This window comes from Pelodiscus sinensis, chromosome 7 (genome assembly GCF_052426305.1).
Source record: "Pelodiscus sinensis isolate ZL-2025 chromosome 7, ASM5242630v1, whole genome shotgun sequence".
Taxonomy (NCBI): Eukaryota; Metazoa; Chordata; order Testudines; family Trionychidae; genus Pelodiscus; species Pelodiscus sinensis.
In genome coordinates this window covers 12,284,937-12,304,824 of record NC_143058.1, presented here as the reverse complement: position 1 = coordinate 12,304,824, position 19,888 = coordinate 12,284,937, and the positions used below count along the sequence as shown (strand labels likewise).

The 19,888-nt window shown below is 42.4% G+C and overlaps 1 protein-coding gene and 1 long non-coding RNA gene across 6 annotated transcripts in view; both read right to left on the bottom strand.

The window, feature by feature from the left end:
* Positions 1 to 19,888, bottom strand: part of KALRN (kalirin RhoGEF kinase) — a 786,138-nt gene that overhangs the window by 444,815 nt on the left and 321,435 nt on the right. For all 5 annotated transcript variants that reach the window (XM_075933149.2, XM_075933142.2, XM_075933143.2 and 2 more), the window contains exon 5: positions 15,977 to 16,489. In XM_075933149.2, coding sequence (XP_075789264.2) covers positions 15,977 to 16,489 — 513 coding nt within the window. The remainder of the gene's footprint in view (positions 1 to 15,976; positions 16,490 to 19,888) is intronic.
* On the bottom strand, positions 6,413 to 8,108 carry LOC112543797 (uncharacterized). Its single transcript, XR_003087037.3, has 2 exons — positions 7,536 to 8,108; positions 6,413 to 6,662 (listed from the first exon to the last, which is right to left on the bottom strand). It is a non-coding gene; the product is annotated as an uncharacterized LOC112543797 (long non-coding RNA).

Genomic DNA, 19,888 nt, shown 5'->3' with positions numbered 1-19,888 from the left:
CATGGAGGAAGTGTAAGAATTGGTAACTAAGTATCCAATCCTGGCAGCAGGAAACTGGAAATAGGACAGTACAATGTGTTCATATTTCAGCAGAAGCGGACTGTGGAACTGTTTCCTCACAGTTAGAAGTGAACAGACTTTGAAGCGATAACTGCTGATTTGGGGAATAGTTTTTACACAGCAAGACGTACACAGTCATTTGGCTAATGACCTGCCCTCATGCACTGAAAGATAATAAGTATGCTGAATGCTCCCTTTCAAATATAATAGGAAGGAGCCAAATTTTACCATTTTAGGACTTGTTATATTAATCCAGGAAAGAAATCTAGAGCAAACAAGTCTCATCTCTAACGCTAATAAAAGAACCAGCAACGCCTATGATAAGTACTTTGTATTCCCACACACAAGATCTGATTCACTTTTAAATGCCGTAGAAATCACATTCTCAGCCCTATCTTAGAAAGCATGCTTGGCATCCCCCTCTCACTGGCCTGGTTCACTGACTCAGAATGCTACAAGGCACTGAAACAAGGACAGTCTTCTGTTAAAGGTAACAAACTAGGACTTAGGAGAATTCAATTCCTCAGGAATTCAATTCCTAAACAGCCTCAATTCACAATCTTCTACTTGTCTGTTGCAGTCCTCATATGTTCTGCTCCTATGTTCCATCTCTTGTGCATTCTGCTGCTGTGTTGCTGGTCCAAATCAAATCTGGATCAACAGTGGTCAAACCTTCATGGGTGTTTGGCCTTCTTAGTGGGCAATTGTCCATACAATAAAAATTAATACCAATTCCAATCTTGTCAGCAATCTCAGTAGAGTCAAAATACCTAGAAATCAAAGTACAGGCAGTCCCCGGGTTACGTACAAGATAGGGACTGTAGGTTTGTTCTTAAGTTGAATCTGTATGTAAGTCGGAACTGGCGTCCAGATTCAGCCGCTGCTGAAACTGATCAGTTTCAACAGCGGCTGAATCTGGACGCCAGTTCTGACTTACATACAGATTCAACTTAAGAATCCCAGGCATCCCCAAGTCAGCTGCTGCTGAAACTGATCAGCGGCTGATTCCAGGAAGCCCGGGGCAGGGGCTTCCTGTAGTCAGCCACTGGTCAGTTTCAGCAGCGGCTGACTTGGGGACGCCTGGGGCAGAGCAGCTGGGGTGCTGCTGGGTTGGTCCAGTAGCGCCGCCGCTTCTCGGCGCTACTGGACCAACCCAGCAGCACCCAAGCTGCTCTGCCCCAGGCGTCCTGATTCAGCCGCTGCTGAATCTGACCAGCAGTGGCTGAATCAGGACGCCTGGGGCAGAACAGCTGGGGTGCTGCCCGGTTGGTCCAGTAGCGCCCAGAGCGGCGCTACGGGACCAACTGGCAGCGCCCCAGCTGCTGTACCACAGGTGTCTGGAGCAAAGCCACGGAGCACAGGGGCAGCGGGACAGCCCAGACGCGCCGTGGCTGTCCGCTGCCCGCGTGCTCCGCGGCTTTGCTCTGCTTTGCCCCCCTCCCCTGTCCTCCTGGTCTGCAGACCAGGGGAATGGGGGGGGGGGGGGCAAAGCAGAGCCAAGCCTCGGAGCGCGTGGGCAGCGGACAGCCCTGTCCGCTGCCCACGTGTTCCGCCGCTTTGCTTCCTCTCCCTGGTCTGCTGGAGACCAGGGAGAGGAACCCCGTTCGTAACTGCGGATCCGACATAAGTCGGATCCGCGTAACTCGGGGACTGCCTGTACTCTGCTATTTCATTTCAAAATATGCTGCTGAGAGAAGGAAAAATAAGTATGAGTTTGGAAAAGGAAGATGCCACAAGTGATCTTACTTTTGCCATAAGTGCTGGAACTAGGGATTATACGGGTGCTCCTGCACCCCCTGGCTTGAAGAGGATTACATTATATACAAGGTTTACAGTTTGGTTCAATGGCTTTCAGCACCCCCACTATAAAAATTGTGCCAGCACCACTGCCTCTTGCTGATCTTTTTAATCTTTTTCATGCTGTTATTCCAGAAAGCCATTGAGGATCCATTTCCAGGAAATGCCTCTCTGCACAAAAGCACTGACAGCAGTTTTTAAGGAGACATTTACTATTGCTCTTCTTAATGGACTGTAATAAAATAAACTGCTTCCTAATTGCAAGAAGGATCATGTCATCAGCTCTGTAATGTCACTTTATTACAGCACATACTGCATCAGAATTTTTGAGTGTAGCAAAAAAGAAGTAATAGTTGAAACAGTTAATGTAGAAATGTTTGATACTCCTGGTTAAGAATGCACAATTAGGATCCCCTCTCTCCAAAGAAAAGGCAGCACAGTTGTACTACTTACTTTTGCACTGCAATAGAGTTAGTGTCCTTTTTCTTAACATACAGGGTACATTGCAGGCATGCTTACTGCTATTCACCAAATGTTCAAAATTGGAGAGACAGAGTGGAGCCCATAAATGTTCTTCTCTCCAGAGGGGAATAATCCTTTCACATGCTGCTGCTGTACTTTGATAGCTACTAAACAACCACAACAGCCATTGACTTCCATGGGAATTGAAGATTCTTAGAATCTTTGAAGAATCACTCAGCAACTCAGTAGGTCAGACCATATAACGGGAAATATGGAGCTTCCCTTGCAACTTCAGAATATTACACAAATAGGGCTTTTTCTATTCTTCGGAAAATCAATAGTTTTTTCCACTGGCTTCAATGGGAGCAGGTGCAGGGCCATCCATGATTGATCTTTAACCCCAAATTTCCTTCTTTATTGGATGAATATTAAGCACCAAATAAGTAGCCAGCTTTTCAAATGAGTTCATCTTGCTCTTTTCACAATCTGTTCTTTATTTGGGTGACTAAATGGAGACCGAGTTCTTTTGAAAGTATAATCCCAATAATCCGGTCTTGCACTGATTTAAAGAACTATCCTACATGTCTCTATCTTACTGGCATCCTAGATATTAGATCTTGGGGGCAACTAGGCATAACAATACTAGTGAGCAGCATTTTTCTGCCTGCCAGCCTTTGAGTGGAGAAATGCCAGTTCAAGCCACACTAAATACCATTTTAATATATAGCCAGGTCTGACCCGACTGTTTTTTTGGTGCCCTAAGCAAACTATGATTTTAGTGCCCTCCCCCACATTCAATACAGAGAAAAATTAGAAGTCTAGAATGAAGTTTTACCATTATTTACTTGACATTTGAAATGAATAATGTAAAAATAAAAAAATATTTTTATTGATTTTTTCTACTTTTCATTGACCCTAACACAACTACATCATATAAGGAAGGTAAACCACCCAGTAGCTGACATTTTACAGTTCTGATGGTTTTGAGTTGTACACAGTGTTTGTGGTCATTGCTATAAACAGGTGCATTTCAAGTTGCAACTCTCTTCCTCCCAAAGGAACCGATTTTTGGAAAGCTATGAAAATCTGTATTCCTTGATATAGAATGAAGTCTGTTTTTGAGTTATAACCCTTTTGCACTGGGCAAACTATTTGTTAAAACATTTAGAACTTTGCTTTTCCTGCTTTTGCTTTCATGAATAAGACAATAAGTTGTTCTTTGTGAGCACAGTATCTTTGGGATTATGGCTTGTCACATGATAGAACAGATGTTGTGGGTTGCTAACCGGCCTTCACTAAGCAGTGAGTAACACTGTCTGAACTGTATGACTAGCCAAAACTGTGATATTGAGAATGACTGAATTGCCACACCCCGCCTTCAGGCAGAAAACCCAGACGGCACTCTTTTGAAGCTATGCTGTGACACATTTTAACTATATTTACATATACAGCCATGCTCCACAATGTGAAATAAATAATGTAACTCAACTTTTGACATAGCAATGCAGCACTGTTTTACAAGTACTGTATTGTCTACTTCCTTTTTTAAGAGATAACATATGAATATATTTTTAAATAGGAAACAAATTCACTTCTGTCTAATTTGGTACCCATTAATGCCTAAAGCCCTAGGCAACTGTCTAGTTCTCCTATATGGTTGGGCCAGCCCTGTATATAGTCTTTAACATATCCCACCCACTATAATTCTACAAACAGAAAGCTGATGCTTACAACCCAACCACAAATGAAATTTACCCAGTAGGTCTTTCTATGGGCAGTGTTCATTGGTAGTGTCACCCAGCGATTAGAATATTGTCTCTACTTCCCCCACCTCCAATGTCTTTCACTGGTCTGCAGTGATCTGCCTTCGGTGGGTGTTAGCCCAACCCTCTGGTCCAATCTCACATTAGCCATATCCATCTCTGGGGAAACAGAATCTGAAGGAGGGCATCAAGCTCCTCATCTTCAAAAAGGAGGGCAACACCTTCAGTCTGCTTACCAACCATTTCAGGTGTACAGCCTCAGTCGTTGAGTTGGCCAAGTCTTTATTCTCTCTGAGTTTCCAAAAGAGAAAGCTTTAAGAGGGTTTTTTTTTCATAGAATCATAGAACACTAGAACTGGAGGAGACCTCAAGAGACCATCAAGTCCAGTCCCCTGCCCTCACAGCAGGACCACGTACTATCCAGATCATCCCTGATAGGTGTCTGTCTAACCTGCTCTTAAATATCTCCAGATGATGATTCCACAACCCCCGTAGGCAGTTTAACCACCCTGCCAGGCAGGAAGTTTTTCCTCATGTCCAACCTAAACCTTCCCTGCTACAATTTAAACCCTTTGCTTCTTGTCCTATCCTTAGAGGCCTAAGAGAACAATTTTTCTCCCTCCTCCTTAAAACACCCTTTTAGATACTTGAAAACCACTATCATGTCCCCTCACTCTTCTCTTTTCTAAACTAAACAGCACCCAGTTCTTTCAGTCTTCCCTAATAGCTCATGTTTTCTAGAACTTTAATCATTTTTGTTGCTCTTCTCTGGACCTTCTCCAATTTTTCCACATGTTTTTGAGGCCTAATCAGCACAGAGTAGAGTAGAAGAATGACTTCTTGTGTCTTTGTCACAACACTCCTGTTAATGCATCCCAGAATCATGTTTGCTTTTTTTTGCAACAGTGTCAAACTGCTGACTCATGTTTAACTTGTCATCCACTATGACCCCCAAATCTCTTTCAGCAGTATTCCTTCCTAGACAATTACTTCCTATTCTGTACATGTTAAACAGATTGTTCCTTCCTAAGTGGAGTACTTTGTATTTGTCCTTATTAAGTTTCATCCTATTTACATCACGCCATTTCTCCAGTTTGTCCAGATCATTTTGAACTATGACCCAATCCTCCAAATCACTTGCAACCCCTCCCAGCTTGGTATTATTTGAACAGTTAATAAATGTACTCTCTATGCCATCATCTAAATCGTTGATGAAGATATTGAACAGAACCGAGTTTTGTGTCTTAAGTAACAAGACAGTTGGTAGGGGAGACCTGGCTTCCCACTCCACCATGTTCTGGCCCAAGGAAGCAATGTGCAGCACCTCTTGGCTGCTTCCTACACACACCATCTCACTAAGGTCAGACATTTTAACACAATAGGAAAGAAAAGGAAAGCAAGTGAATTGTAATCCTCTTTGGGCTCAGCATGCAGGGTCTTTCTCTCACAGAAAGGTTTACGTAGTATTCTTCATGAGCTGTCAAGCTAGGTCTCACTCCCTGTCATGTTAGGCCCCTTCTGAGCTGTTTGGCTCCTTTTAAGCTCCATCTCTAGCTGGAGCATGCTCTACAGGTGGGTACAGGTATTTCAGTCCAAAGTTGCTCCTAACCCCTTCATTTCCGTTATGGATTTTATACACCCCATCACAATCTCATGTTCCTAGGGTTGCCATTTTTTTTGGAATTTATCTTTTCCAATGGACTTTGAAATACACTGAGGTGTCTGGACAGATATGTGCTCAGACATATGTCATGTCTTGTCTCCCACTGATGACTGGCCCCTATGGTTATCACAGCATGCCGGTTACAGCAAAGGGAATTCTTTCTTACCTCAAATAATACAGGCTTGTGTTACTGGGTTCAATCCCAGCAGATAACCATGTTGTCTGTATATTTGTGGTCAATATTTATTGCACCATAATGATGATTTCCCATTCAGATATATAGAGATATTAAAGAGGATTTGGACCACCCCATAATAATCAGGAAATGCCTAAAAAATTCGGGGTGGAAGCCAATCCTAAAATATTTCCAGAAGGATTGGCAAGTACACAACCTGATAAAGACACAGGTTTTTTTTTGTCTTGTCTGGTATTTATTCAAGTATAAGGCATGTGTATGCTTCCTGATTTTTTTATCCTCCTTTTCCAAAAATCAACCAGCCAATTAACATTTCTTAGATATTTCTAGCATCTATGTTGACTGTGGTTTTCTTTTAAACAATATTCCGCTTAGACCCAAACTGCATTTTTCATATGTTACTGATGATTAAAAACATGTATCCAGTACAAATACAGTTAGCTAGTTTTGGTTCAAAGATGTGAATATATATACTTGGAAAAGAATTAATTTATTGGTCAATGAGCGTCAGAGACTGGAGGCTGCAGTATGTTATTTATCAGCAGCTCGTTTCAGTCAGGATTGCATAGTATGTGAATTACTCTGCCAATGTTCCCCACATGGTTGACCTGACTGAATCACTGTCTGGTGACTTGAGCCGCAAGAAGATTTTAGTCGCCATCTGTAGATTCAATCTTGGTGCAGTGCTTTTGCTCCATGTGATATATTTGTTGTCCTCCTTCTGCCCCACCATGGGGGAAAAAAAAACAAACAATAATTGACTTGAGAAATAAGTTTCTCCACAGACAGCTGCGCTCCTTTTCCAAGCTATTCCAGTGACAGAAGCACTGAGTGGGACTGCCACCCCCTCCCTTTCTTCCAGTAAATGTGTGAGCTACATAGCAGATGACGACTTTACAGACCGTCTGGTTCCAGCCTGAAGCTGCTAATCACTCAGTAGAAAAAACACTGTTACATTCTTGGTGGTATCTAAAACTTTTGTGGACACTGAAAGAGGTTCAACTGGGCTGACCCAGACATCATAGGATTACTAACCCTATCCTGAGAAAATGCAGTTGATTTTCTTCATAAAAAATACTAATACTGAAAGGTGGACTGTCATGGGAGGTAGAGATGCTCAGAAGCCCTTTGCTTTGAATAATTTAAGTGACTACCCAGTAACTTAAACATATCCTCACACGTGGTGACAAGAGGGAATCTCCTTGCTTTGAGGGCAATACTAATGGTATAAAAATACGGAGAGACTCAAAAAATAATCTACCCTGAAAACGAAGTACCTGTCCTCCTCCCTGACCTGTTCCCTTGTTTCACTCTCTCCATCCAATCTTAATAGAAATGCTTGTCAGGCAAATGAAGGCACTTTCTTAGCCCACTTAGACAGAGGTGTATGTGAAGAATGGAAAGTTGTTCTCCATCCCTTTGTTCTTATAACTGGGTTTCTAAAATGCCACTCAAGTACCAAAGAGAGATATTAAGGTCTTAGTTTATATTCAACTTCTCACACAGCACGCTGAACTTGCAGTGTTATCAGAGTCATTATTCAGTGGTGACCAAATGAAGGACAGATCCAGGTTACAAAAAAACAGTAACATACCTCCCCCAGGGGTATGGAAAACCCAGTCCCTTCTGCAGAACTTTCTTGCCTACTGCTTCTGCACCTATCAGGAGAGGGCAGTGTTTAATAGGCTAATTGAGAGATCAGGACCCTTTAACCTTAAACACACACTCACACAGTACATTAGGAGCAGTGGCTGTTTATATGATGGACTCTGCACATCTATGATGGAGTTTAAGAATCTGTGAAGTATGGTATATGGTTAATATTAGAAAACAAGTCACAGCAAACTGACCCTCCCGCTTTAAGAAAGTACAAGGCTTTCCTCTGTTGCAATCCAATAAGAAGGCAAGGGTAGCTTTTCAGCCAGGTCACACAGTACTTGAATCAAGGTTTGGTGCTTAGTTACTAAAATGACTAGGATGACCATATCTCCCTATGCTGCCTACCGACTGGTCTTTTATATGCTCCCCCCTCTTGCTGTTCTCTTCCTGCTTTGTCCCTCCTCTCCACTGCTCCCCCATCAGAAAGGAGTTAAAAAGTTCCTCTGGGTATAAAGCTTCAAACCAATGCAATTTGTGTGGCCTACTAACCCTGAATGGGGGCAGGTCTGTAGAAAGGAGGATCCCTGTAGAAAGGAGGATCCCTAATGCAGCACAGCATTTGGAAGAAGCAGGACTATAAATCAGAGCTCCTTGGCCCCTGGAAGCAGGGGTTGCTGCCTGGGGAAGTGGACTGCGCCTTGAGTGAAAGCCCTCTCAATAAGGAGTAAGGCTGGTATTTTTCTCTTTCTCTCTTTTCTTTTGGTCTTCCCAAAGGCCTAGACCTCTGCTTTTTGTGGGTTATGGAAACACACTGACTTTTTTTTTTGGACTACCTTAATTCCCCTTAGAAGCAGGCAGCTGTCCTGAGTAGAACAGTCAGAAAGCTGTGCTCTGCACTCTGAGCCAGAAACAGTGTCCAACCTCTTCTGAAGGGGGTGCTAGAACAGCACAGCCTAGTACAGGGCCTAGAAAATCTGAGTCAGTCTCTTGAGTGCCTATTTAATGTACACTAATACAGACTCTCTAAAGGAATCAGCTGCCAGCAAGACTTAACATCACTATAAACGTTTGCAGATGTCCACCCATGTTAAAATACAAGTCACCAGTGGCTGTTTAAGGAGAGGTTCTTGCCTGCTCCCTCTCAGAATCTCTGTGAGGGCCTCCCACCACCATGCCCAAAGATCAATTAGCAATAATCGCGCCTCGGTAAGCTCAGAGAATATCTGACAAACACAAACCTGAAGTGTACTCTAGTATCTGCTCACAGGACTCTTCTAAGCCCGTATTCTAACATGAGGATGTTTGTGACATGTTAAAGCATCATAATGCCAATATTCAAAACACAATAACCATGATGTGCATATTCGGGATGGGTAGCATTGAGTTGGTTGACTAGTTGAGAGGGCCCCAGATAACCAGTGCAGGCTCTCAGATGGGCATCTGCCAGTAATACATGGAAAGAACCTAATTTGTCACAGGCAAATAGGTATGTATTGTAAGGCTGCCAATTTTCTATTCACACAAAATGAAAACCCTCACCTTGCCCCAAGGCTCTGCCCCTGCTCATACCCACATCCTCCCTCCCTCGCTTGCTCTTCAACACTCTCCCTCACTTTCACCAGACTGGGGCAGAGGATTGTGGGTTCTGGGGTGGGGCCAGAAATAAGTAGTTCAGAGTGTGGGAAGGACTCTATGTTGAGGGAGTGGGTTGTGTTGTGGGTTCTGGCTGGGGTTGTGGGCTCAGGGGTGGAGCCAGGGATAAGCAGCTTGTGATGCAGGAAGAGTGGCTGCGCTGGGGCTGAGGAGACTGGAGTGCAGGAAGGGCCTTAGGGTTGGAGAAGAGGGTTGGGGATATGGGAGAAGGAGCAGGCTCCAGCTGGGGATGTGGGCTCTGGGATGAGGAGTTTGGGGTGCAGAAGGGGCCTCAAAGCTGGCACTCAGGGTGGGGTGTGGGATCTGGGAGGGAGTTTGGGTGCAATAATGGGCTCCAAGCTGGGCTCAAAGGGTTCAAAGGGTGGAAGGGGTCTCAGGGGCTTGAGGTAAAGGAGGGGGCTGCAGGTAGGCAGCACTTACCGTCAGGTGACTCCCAGAAGCAGACAGCCTGGCAGTTGCACAATGGGAGCTGTGGAGCTGGCACTTAATGCAGGGACAGTGCATGGAGATCCCTGACCCCTGTGCTTAGGAGCTAGACGTGCCAGCTGCTTCTGTGAGCCACATGAAGCCAGGGCAGGAAGGGAGCCTACCTTACCCCACTGCACTGCCAATCACACTTTTAGCAGCACAGTCCCTTTTCAACTAGGCATTCCAGTCAAAAACCTGATGTCTGGACATCATTGTTCCCTGTAAGCTGTGCGTTTGTGCAGCCACTCAGGAGAAATTCCAATGCTGCTCATCTGATTAATAGAGTGTCTGCAGTTAGGTTTTTTGTTTCCACTGGTGGTGCTCAGTCATACATGTCTCAATGCACATCAAAAAATTTTTCTGCACACGGATGGAAACAATTACAGGGGACATTGCTGACTACCCTATTGTATTGTGTTGTCTCTCCACTCTTCCAAACTGTTCCCTCTTCATGAACTGGGAAGAAATGGAAATTTTGGATTCCTACAAATTTTCTGTTCTTGCTTAAAAATGGCACTGGGCAATAAGAAGCTATAGGAGGAAGCTCTATTTGAAAGTAATAGAATAAAAAAATTGTAGGACTGGAGGCAATCAGAAGAGACTTTCTAATCCAGTCCCCTGCACTCAAGCATTATTTAGACCATCCCTGACAGACATTTGTCTAACTTGCTCTTAAAAATCTCAGTGATGGAGATTCCACAACCTCCGTAGGCAATTTATTCCTGTACTTAACTGCCCAGACAGTTAGGAAGGCTTTTTTTTTCCTAATGGCCAATCTAAACTGTCCTTGCAGCAATTTAAGCTCATTGCTTCTTAATGGCTGGGGGGAGGTGCTTACTTGCTCTTGTGGCTGCTGGGTTGCAAGCTCTACTTTGTTTCCTCAGATCACCAAACCAAGCTCTTGCCTCCTTGTTAGTCAGCCCCAAACTGAACCAGGCTTCTTCCTTTACTCCCCTCTCCAGGCCTGGCATTGGTTGCAGGTACAGTGGGCAGAGCTAGCTGGGTCCAGAGACTTTCTTTGAACTCTGGGGTGCCAAGCACACTATTTTCCACTCCCTTACAGGTTGTTTGACACAATTTATTCTTGGGAAATCCATGCTGTTACCTATCACATCATCTTCCATATGCCTCCAAACTGATTGCTTAATTATTTGCTCCATCATCTTTCCAGGAACTGAAGTTAAGCTGACTGGTCTGAAATTCCCTATGTATCCTTTTACCTCTTTTTATAAATGGGCACTATATTCATTTTTTTCCCGTCCTCTGGAATCTCTTCCAACTTCTATGACTTTTTGAAGATAATTGCTAATGACTCAGATAGCTCCTCAGTCAGTTCCTTGAGTATTCTAGGGTGTATTTCATCAGGATCTGGTGACCTGAAGACATCTATCTTGTCTAAATAATTGTTAACTTGTTCTTTCCTTGTTTTAGCCTCTGATCCTACCACATTTTTACTGTCATTAATTCAATTATATAATACGTTAGCTGTTATCCACTATTATTATATTACTGATATTAATAATGATTAAAATAATCATTTACATTACAAAGCGCCTGTGATAGATAGGTGCCCTTTTCTAGACATCCCAGCCATTCAGTTAATTGACTGTAAAGGGTTAAACCCAGGGACAGAGGGTATCCAGGAAGTGTTGGCAGGAGAGCCAATGGGAAGAAAGTGTGAGATTTGAATTGAAAAGCAGGTTCTGCCTGCTCCAGGGCTTTTTGTGAGTTCAGAGCACAAACTGGGGCAGAGATGGACTGAGTCAGAAATAAAGCATAGAATTTTCACCAATATCCATTCTTAGAAAGGATTGAACTTTGGAACAACTGATATGTAATTGAACAGGGAATGTTTAGTTAGATGCAATCAGGTTATTTTCTTTATTTTCTGGTTTGTATACTCCTCTGTGCTGAACCCAGGAAACTCCCTCCTCATATATTGTAATTTTTAAACTGAATCCCAGGGAAGCAATTTTCTATGCTTTTAATCTGCTTTTTTGAGTAGTCTGTAACATCCAGCAAAAAGTATGCTTAGCAAATATATCTTCTTTGTTTTGTTAATAAAATCACATTTTTTTAAGATTATGATCCAATTCCTATGCCTAAGACTGAAGGCCAGCTATTAAGAAATTACAGTTTGTTTTCAAGCTCTCTCCTGATGAAGGTTAAAGACCTTGGGGTTAGAAGAAATTCCCAGTGCATCCTCCTGGTCTGTTAAGGGATTTTGCATTTGTGTAGTAGCAGTGTACCACCCAAGGTCAGGGAATCTGTGACTTTGGAGAGTTTTCTAAGCAGAAGCCTTTAGTGTCATGGGGTATGTCTACACTGCCACCCTAGTTCAAAGTAGGGTGGTTAATGTAGGCATTCGAACTTGCAAATGAAGCCTGGGATTTATATATCCCAGGCTCCATTTGCATGTTCCCGGGTGGGCGCCATTTTTAAATGCCCGTAGTTTGAACTACCTGCCTGCGGCTACACGCAGCACGGACTAGGTAGTTCGAATTAAAGCTCCTAATTTGAACTACCGTTATTCCTCCTGCAAGTTCGAACTAGGGTGGCAGTGTAGACATACCCATGGTGTTTTAAGGTCTCTTACAGGCCCCCACCTTCTGCACTCCAAGTGTCAGAGTGGGGAACAACCCTGACAGCACCTTTCATCTGAATGATCCACAAGTGCTTCAAAATCCATATCCATACAGCTGTCTTGAAATGCAGCCATCTGAGCAGTGAACAAGAGCAACCAACCAGCATACAGCATGCCACCTAAAAGTGAAGGGGGGAGAGGCAAAATTTTGGCTAATGGTTCTGAAGCAAAGTCATGGGTTCTTAAATGGCTATGCAGACTAGACAGGATCCCTTTTTTAGAGCCTCATGTAAAATACTACATAGAATCATAGAATACTAGGACTGGAAGGGACATCGAGAGGTCATCGAGTCCAGTCCCCTGCCCTCGTGGCAGGACCAAATACTGTCTAGACCATCCCTGATAGACATTTATCTAACCTACTCTTAAATATCTCCAGAGATGGAGATTCCACAACCTCCCTGGGCAATTTATTCCAGTGTTTGACTACCCTGACAGTTTGGAACTTTTTCCTAATGTCCAACCTAAACCTCCCTTGCTGCAGTTTAATTTTAGTAAACTGTATGGTACACAATTTGTCAGAAGTTGAACCTGTAGCTCAGTAAGCCATGGTCTTCCCTATTTGATTCTTATATCAGAAAGGCCTCCCTCTTTTGTAGGTGTTCTTGTAAGATGCATTTTGTATGTGGGGTAAGAACAGGATTCCGCCCTGTGTCTGGCTTTGCATGACTTGAGATTTTATTTCATTAGTCTTTACAGTGTTTCTTCGAAAAGCTCTAAGTGCAGGTATTAATTTGCCATTTATTAAAAATATCATAGTAAGTGAACTTTCTGTCCAGACTAGCTTAGAAGCCTTTCCAGTATAAACCTCAGCTCCTAGCAAATGCAAATGAAACATGAGTCATACACTGTGCTCAGTCCTCCACAGATTTGGGCTCTGATGGACAAACACTGAACAACAGAATTTCAGAGTTAAAGTTTCTTCACTGAAAATATCTTGCCTCTGTTGCCCAGACTTTTAAATCTACGGCAGCGACTATTCATGAAAGGGCAAAGCCAGTTTCAACTGCTCTTTATTTGCCAAAAGCCATACCTGACACACCATTATAGATCAGAATCAGTATAGTGCACTCCACACAGATACAGGTTCACGTCAGTACAATGTGCAATAAGAAGCCTGTTAAATCAGATGATACTGTAATTTAATATGAATGTGTGATGAAGAGTACAAATCTCACTCTGGGAAACAGCAGGTTAAGGAGTAGCTCTGGTCACAGGAGCAGAGTTAAAAGTGAGTGTGCCCTGGTGTGCAGTTCTGGCAAGAGCTGGCTGAGATACAGCAAAAGCCAGCAGGGAACAATTTAAAGAGGTGGCAGGGATCAGGTTAAAATAGGACAGTGCCTGTAAGAGGCCTGAGTTACAATAGGACAGTGCCTGTAAGGGGCCTGGGTTACAATAGGACAGTACCAGTAAGAAATTTTAAAAGTTCTTTTCACCACTGCATGGGAGGCTCTATCCAGCCATGGCTGCTGAGAATGCTCTGAGTGCAAGAAGAGCTTCAAATGTCACAGCACATTTTAGTCAAGATGGTCAGTGTGAGGAAGCAGACCTGACCTGGTAACTCCTGCAAGAATCTAGAGAAACCCTACACCATCCAAAGCAGATCTCAATTCAGACCCCAAGCCACACCAGAAGAGAGGAGCATCTGCCCATGAGCATCCTGATCCTTTTCTGATAAGATGCACTGCAGCCAATCCTTCATCATGTATTTGGAGAGTTAGGAACACAGTAGGAAGGAACCTAGTGATTAGGCTGGGTGATATCATAGTCCTGGTCATATACTCGACCAGCAGGGTTACCAGGTAGGTTTAGAAAAAATACCGGACACACTTGATGGGGGGGGGGGGCTAGCGGGGGCGGGGGAAGTGTGGCCGGCCACAGGAGATGGGGAGGAGGTCAGGGGGTGGGGCTGGCGGGAGGCGGGGGGGTTGGGAGCAGCACAGCAGGCCGGAGGAGATGGGGGAGGGGTCGGGGACAGCACGGCTGGCCAGGGGAGGTCGGGAGGAGAAGAACCGGCCGTCAGGAAGCAGGGGTGGCCGGGAGAGGTTCGGGGGCAGTAGACCTGGTCGGGAAGGGTCAGGGGAAGCGGGGGAAGACAGGACTGACCCGGGCACATGTAGATCCCGGGGCACTGTCAGTCCCATGCACGGTCCAGAGAAGCGCGAGTAAGTCCGGCTGGGGGAGGAGCAGGGACAAGGCTTCTCCTCCTCCACAAGGCGTCAGACACAGCCAGGGCTCCCAGCACTGATTGTGCCCCACTTCCCAGCCATTCCCCCAGCCCCCGTCAGACTTCCGTCTGGCGCCCAGCCAGAAATCCAGGAAATACCAGACATTGCACATGTCCGGTATTTTCTGGATTTTTTTTACCGGATGGAGGGCCCAAAAACCGGACTGTCCAGTGGAATACCGGACACCTGGCAACTCTACTTGACCTGCCTGTCTGAGGGCCCTGGATTGGAACCCAGAAAAATAGGAGGGCCTAGTTCCCCTACCGCCAACCTGACTTTAACTACTACACATTACCATGAACACCAGACTTAAGAAGTCGACAATATAGCTAACCAGGGCTCTGACCAATAAGAGATTTTTCTAGGAAGACAGTTTCCCATCAGAGTATTTTATGTCTGTTGCACAGTGATGCTTTAGCCATTATATTTTCAGCTACCATGGATGAATTACCCTGCCTCACTGTATTCTCTCTGTCCCTTCCCTCAGCTTTTTAAATTATTATTTTATTGTACAAGGAAGAAATGGGGATATAACTCTAGTTGAATTGTATCAATTTTGATATGTTATGCAACTCTCTTGGTATAGCCACATTACTTACATATGTAGATTTCTTTATATACTGTATAAGACCTGTGTGTGTACTTTGGATTGTTGTGCAATATTAAGATGTCAAATGAAATTTTAAGTTTCCAAAAAGACTGCACTGTACAACGTACTGTTTATATAAAACTTCAAACATGATCTCATGCTGAAGAATAGGATGCGTCTTGGGCATTGGCTCATCAGGTACAAATTCAAATACCATCCTTATGTGCTATTTAATGAAACCAAATACGTTATGGTAGTTTGGACCACTTTTTTGGTCTAATCATGTGTTTAGTTAAGTCTAACCCACAATCCCCATAGTGAAACTCAATTTCCATCTCAGGTACTCAGTTCCATTAATTAAAAAAGCCTACCAGTTATACATCCTACCACTCTTCTCTAGGACAGGGAGACTGAAAAGATGGATCAGAATAACAATCAAGAAAAACTTATCTGTAGTTACATATGTTTCCTCATGTGGCTAGAAATAAAACAACAATCAGAGTGAATCAAACTCTGTTGTTCTTCTTTAGACACAGGGTTACACAGATTAATCCATAAAAATTAAAAGTAACTGAATATAAGCCCAATTTTTTATGCTAATGCCTAACAACTATACCTACAGTGAGTAGAAAAAGCAGATTAACTGACACTGGCAGGCTATTCTTGGATCTCATTATGCCTGCAACTTCCAACAATTAGTTCAATGATTTTGTCTGACGAGTCACGTAAAGCATATCTGCTGGTAACTTGAGGTTTATTCCCTCAGTAATTCCTCATATGGCTAAATATAGAAAAACATGGTCATATTCCTGTATGTTTCTAGCTCAATAAAACTATTGAAGTTATTTTCTTACCTTCTCAGCGTCTTGCTCAAAGAGTCGGAGTTGAAAGCACTGGTCCAATTTCAGTTTGCGAACATGCCACATCTGATGCAAATGCTGTCGGGTTGAATGCAGCTTGTCCAAGAGACTGGTGATCTTTGGCACAAGACTTTGGAAGTCTGCACTCCCGGGAATGCAATTCCTACCAGAAAAACCATCGCTGCACCTTATACACTGTAACAACCTTTGGCCCTCACGGTCCAGTTCCTCCACAGGAGCTTTGATCACTTTCTTCTTAAGCTGTGTGTGCTCATCAATCAGCCTTCTTGACCCTTCTACATCAACCGGAAATTCTTTCCTAGCCAACATTTCCTGGAGGTCCTCTAGCCTTGATAATAAATGGATGGCACTGTTGAAAAACTCTTCCAAGGAAACCCGCAGCTCTATCCATTCATCATGGTTATAATCCAAGGAGCCTTCAAACTCATCAGTCAGCTGGGAAGGATCCACAAGTTTTGCTAGGCCTTCAACGGAGACCATACTTGTCTAAGGGGGGGAAATTATACAATCTGAATCAGCTTTCATTGACCAACCACAAATAATCCTGGAATCTGTAAATGGCATGAATGGATTATTTCCCTCATGAATACATCACCGAAAATTTTTAGAGAAGACAAGAGACTATATCTAATTCCAATTAACTCAACCAGGTTTAAACCGCTTATTTTTATTTAGACCAGGTCTACACTGGCAGCAAAAATTGATGCACTTTGCATTGATTTTCTGGGGTGAACCCACAGCATGAGTTCAACAGGAGAAATGCTCTCATTAACTTCCCTTACTCTTTGCGACAGTGAGGAGTATCGGTATCAGAGATCAATTTAGTGGGTCTTTACTAGACCCGCTAAATTGAACCCCAGAAAATTGATCGCCAGACTGTCAATCCTCCAGTAAGTGGAGATGCTGTCTTATTGGAGAGCGTTACTAAAATCAAATTTTGTTTCATTTTATTTTTAGCTACACTCACCATCTGAAAATGCTTCTGCAGAGATTACTTTAACCTAAAGTTCATCTTCTAACTGAACATCAAAGTATGCTTTCTGAAGACTGGCTATGCTAACTTCCTAAGTGCATACATGATATTACATAGATTCAGGGTGGATAGAAATCAATGATTTACAAAAAACAGATTTAGATGAACAAATTCTGATTTTCTTTTTTTTAAATCATCAGTAAAATACTAAAATTCTAATTTAAAAATAAGTTAAAATTAAATTTCATCACAAACATGCTACACCTATATTAACAGTCTCAGAAAAATGAATTGATGGCTCTAGTCTGCCCAGCCTAACTACCAGATTTTGGATCTTGAAAGTTCTGGTCTTTCAATTTCTGTTTCTCAGCAGACTAATGTAATATGCAAAAAAAGACACAGACTGGGTAAGACTGTTTTTGTTTTGTGCTTATGTCATGGTAGACATTGTCTTAAGACAGAGACAATATATGGGAAAAGAGGGAGGCAACATAAAAAGGACAGTCGAGAGTACTGGAAAGAAAAAGGGAAGACATTCAGCACAGACACAGGTTACAATATTCCCCCACACATTTGCCACAGAAAAACTGTCATGGCTTTTGGGCATAATAGAGACTCTGCTGGGGAATATTTTGAAGAAATTCATTCCCTGGGTAAAAAGGAAAACATGTCAAATGTAAGCAGTGAAAGACGATGCAGGATCTAGTTGCAAGAATGAAACATCATAAGGAAAACTGCTTACTGGGAGAAAATGATGTGGATGAAGATTTGAATAAGTCTGCAGAACAATATGAATCAACTGGTTAGTAATTTAAATTCTCTTTGCAATACATCATTCTTCATGGTTCTCTCTATGCCTTTTGGTATAAATGTGATTTCACAAATAAATTCCCAAGCTTTTTGCTATATTGGATGTTTCTAGAAAAAAAAATTAACTTAGCTAATCCTTATTGCTTGTTTAATTAGTTAACTAGCTTTAGAATCCATCACCCAAGTGTACAATACAGAAAATTGCAGTAAGAGAAATGTAGAGTTGCCAGTTGCCAGCGAGTGTTTTCTTATTTTATATTAGATAATGCATGCCCCTTCTATTGGAACATTGTGGCCACAGACCATAATGGTATGCCATAAGTCTATTACCTATTTTATTTCAGAATACCTCAGCTTTCCTAAGGGAACCCTATCCTTTACTTGTTTTCTCACAAAACAGAAGTGCCAGTTAGTTCAAAGGTGCTTATTCCACCTTCATTGTAATGGTTGAGTCCTTACAATGAGTCTACACTTCACCTAGTAGAGCAGGCATTGGTGGAAGTTTCCTACATACAGTGTAATTTGAACAGTATGCAAGAAATATTGAGGGGGAAATTTTCCAGTTTAAGCTTTGATGCATGGAGCAATGTACACAGTAATCCACTAATATGTGCATGTGTGACAACAGAAGATGGACTTGCATATCTTTCCGAAACAACAGGTATATCCGGAAATGTGCACACAACAGAATAGTTAAAATGAGTGACAGTAAAAGTTGTAATAAACGGTGAATAAAAATTCAGCTGTCACATGTACAGTTTTGTCATAGACAGTGGCTTCAAACAGGGCAAAGATGAGACGATAAGAATAGAAAGTATGCTCCCTTAATAGCATATGGCCACGGTGCCCATTTAATGAATTTGTTAGCCAAAGACTCAAATATGCCTTCTTCAGGAATAAAAGAAAAGTTTGCTGAAGTCACAAAATACTTCCATAACAACCATTTTGCTTCAGCTTCAATGAAGAGGGTGGGAGGATCCAAATTAATTCTCCCTCAGAATGTTCAGTGGAATTCTGAGGGTGATTGTTTTGAACAATGTATTAAGAATTGGCCCATTCTCATAACAGAAGAAGAAAATCCTGATTAAATAGATGGAAGTATCTTGTCCAAAGTATCTAAAACTGGACTAAAGAGAAATATAGAGGATATCCTCAGTATACTAAGACACATTAGCCATAGCTATAAACAAACTTCAGAGAAACTGCTGCTGCATTGTTGATGCTGTTGAAATTTGGGAAGGAACTTCGAGAGACATTGACAAAAGTACCTCACCAGAAAGTTAAACTACAGGCAATAAAGAAGAGAATGGATCAAACACTAACTCCACCTCGTTTTCTTGCAAACATTCCTAACTCCACATAGAAAGGGAGAGGCCTAACTTCTGAAGATGAGGATCCTGCCATGGCATGGGCATCTCAAGATCACTTCTCAGTTATTCCAGTTATAATAAAGTTCAGGGCTAAACCATATAATCAGTACATGTTTACTGATGATGTTTTGAACAACATCACTCCCCTGAATTGGTGGGAATCATTAGCCAGGCACCTCGAATAGAGAATATTTTCATAATTGAGTATCATTCACACAAATCTAAGAAATTGATTGAAAAAGGAATTGAAAAACCTGGAAAACTCCTGTTTTTGTTTCAGTCTATTAATCAAAATGACAGTGGTAACTAGTTGTAGAAGTTTTAAGGGTAATGTAAATGTACTGCTCTCAGTACTTGTCTGTTAGAGTTAATAAAATACGAACATTAAAAAAAAGTTTGAGGACCGCTGTCAGCCGGCAACTCAGAAGACTGCTGCAATTGCAAATGTGAAAGAGTTATGCTACATTTAAAATTTAGTTTAATAAAATGTAAGCACTGTTGTGTTTGTGTATGTGATTCGGTTCTTACCATTCCTAGTGTACTTCTGCTGCATCTGCTGCTTGACACAGGTAATGAGTATTATGTACTGCCCCAAATTAATAAAAATCCAGTTATCTAAAAAAATGACACAAAGTATAGCCTTCACAGATATTGTAAAATGCTGTACTGAGTTCTAAATTAACATGTTTTAGTGATCAGAACTGCACCACTGTTTAAGAAATATGTGAAAAA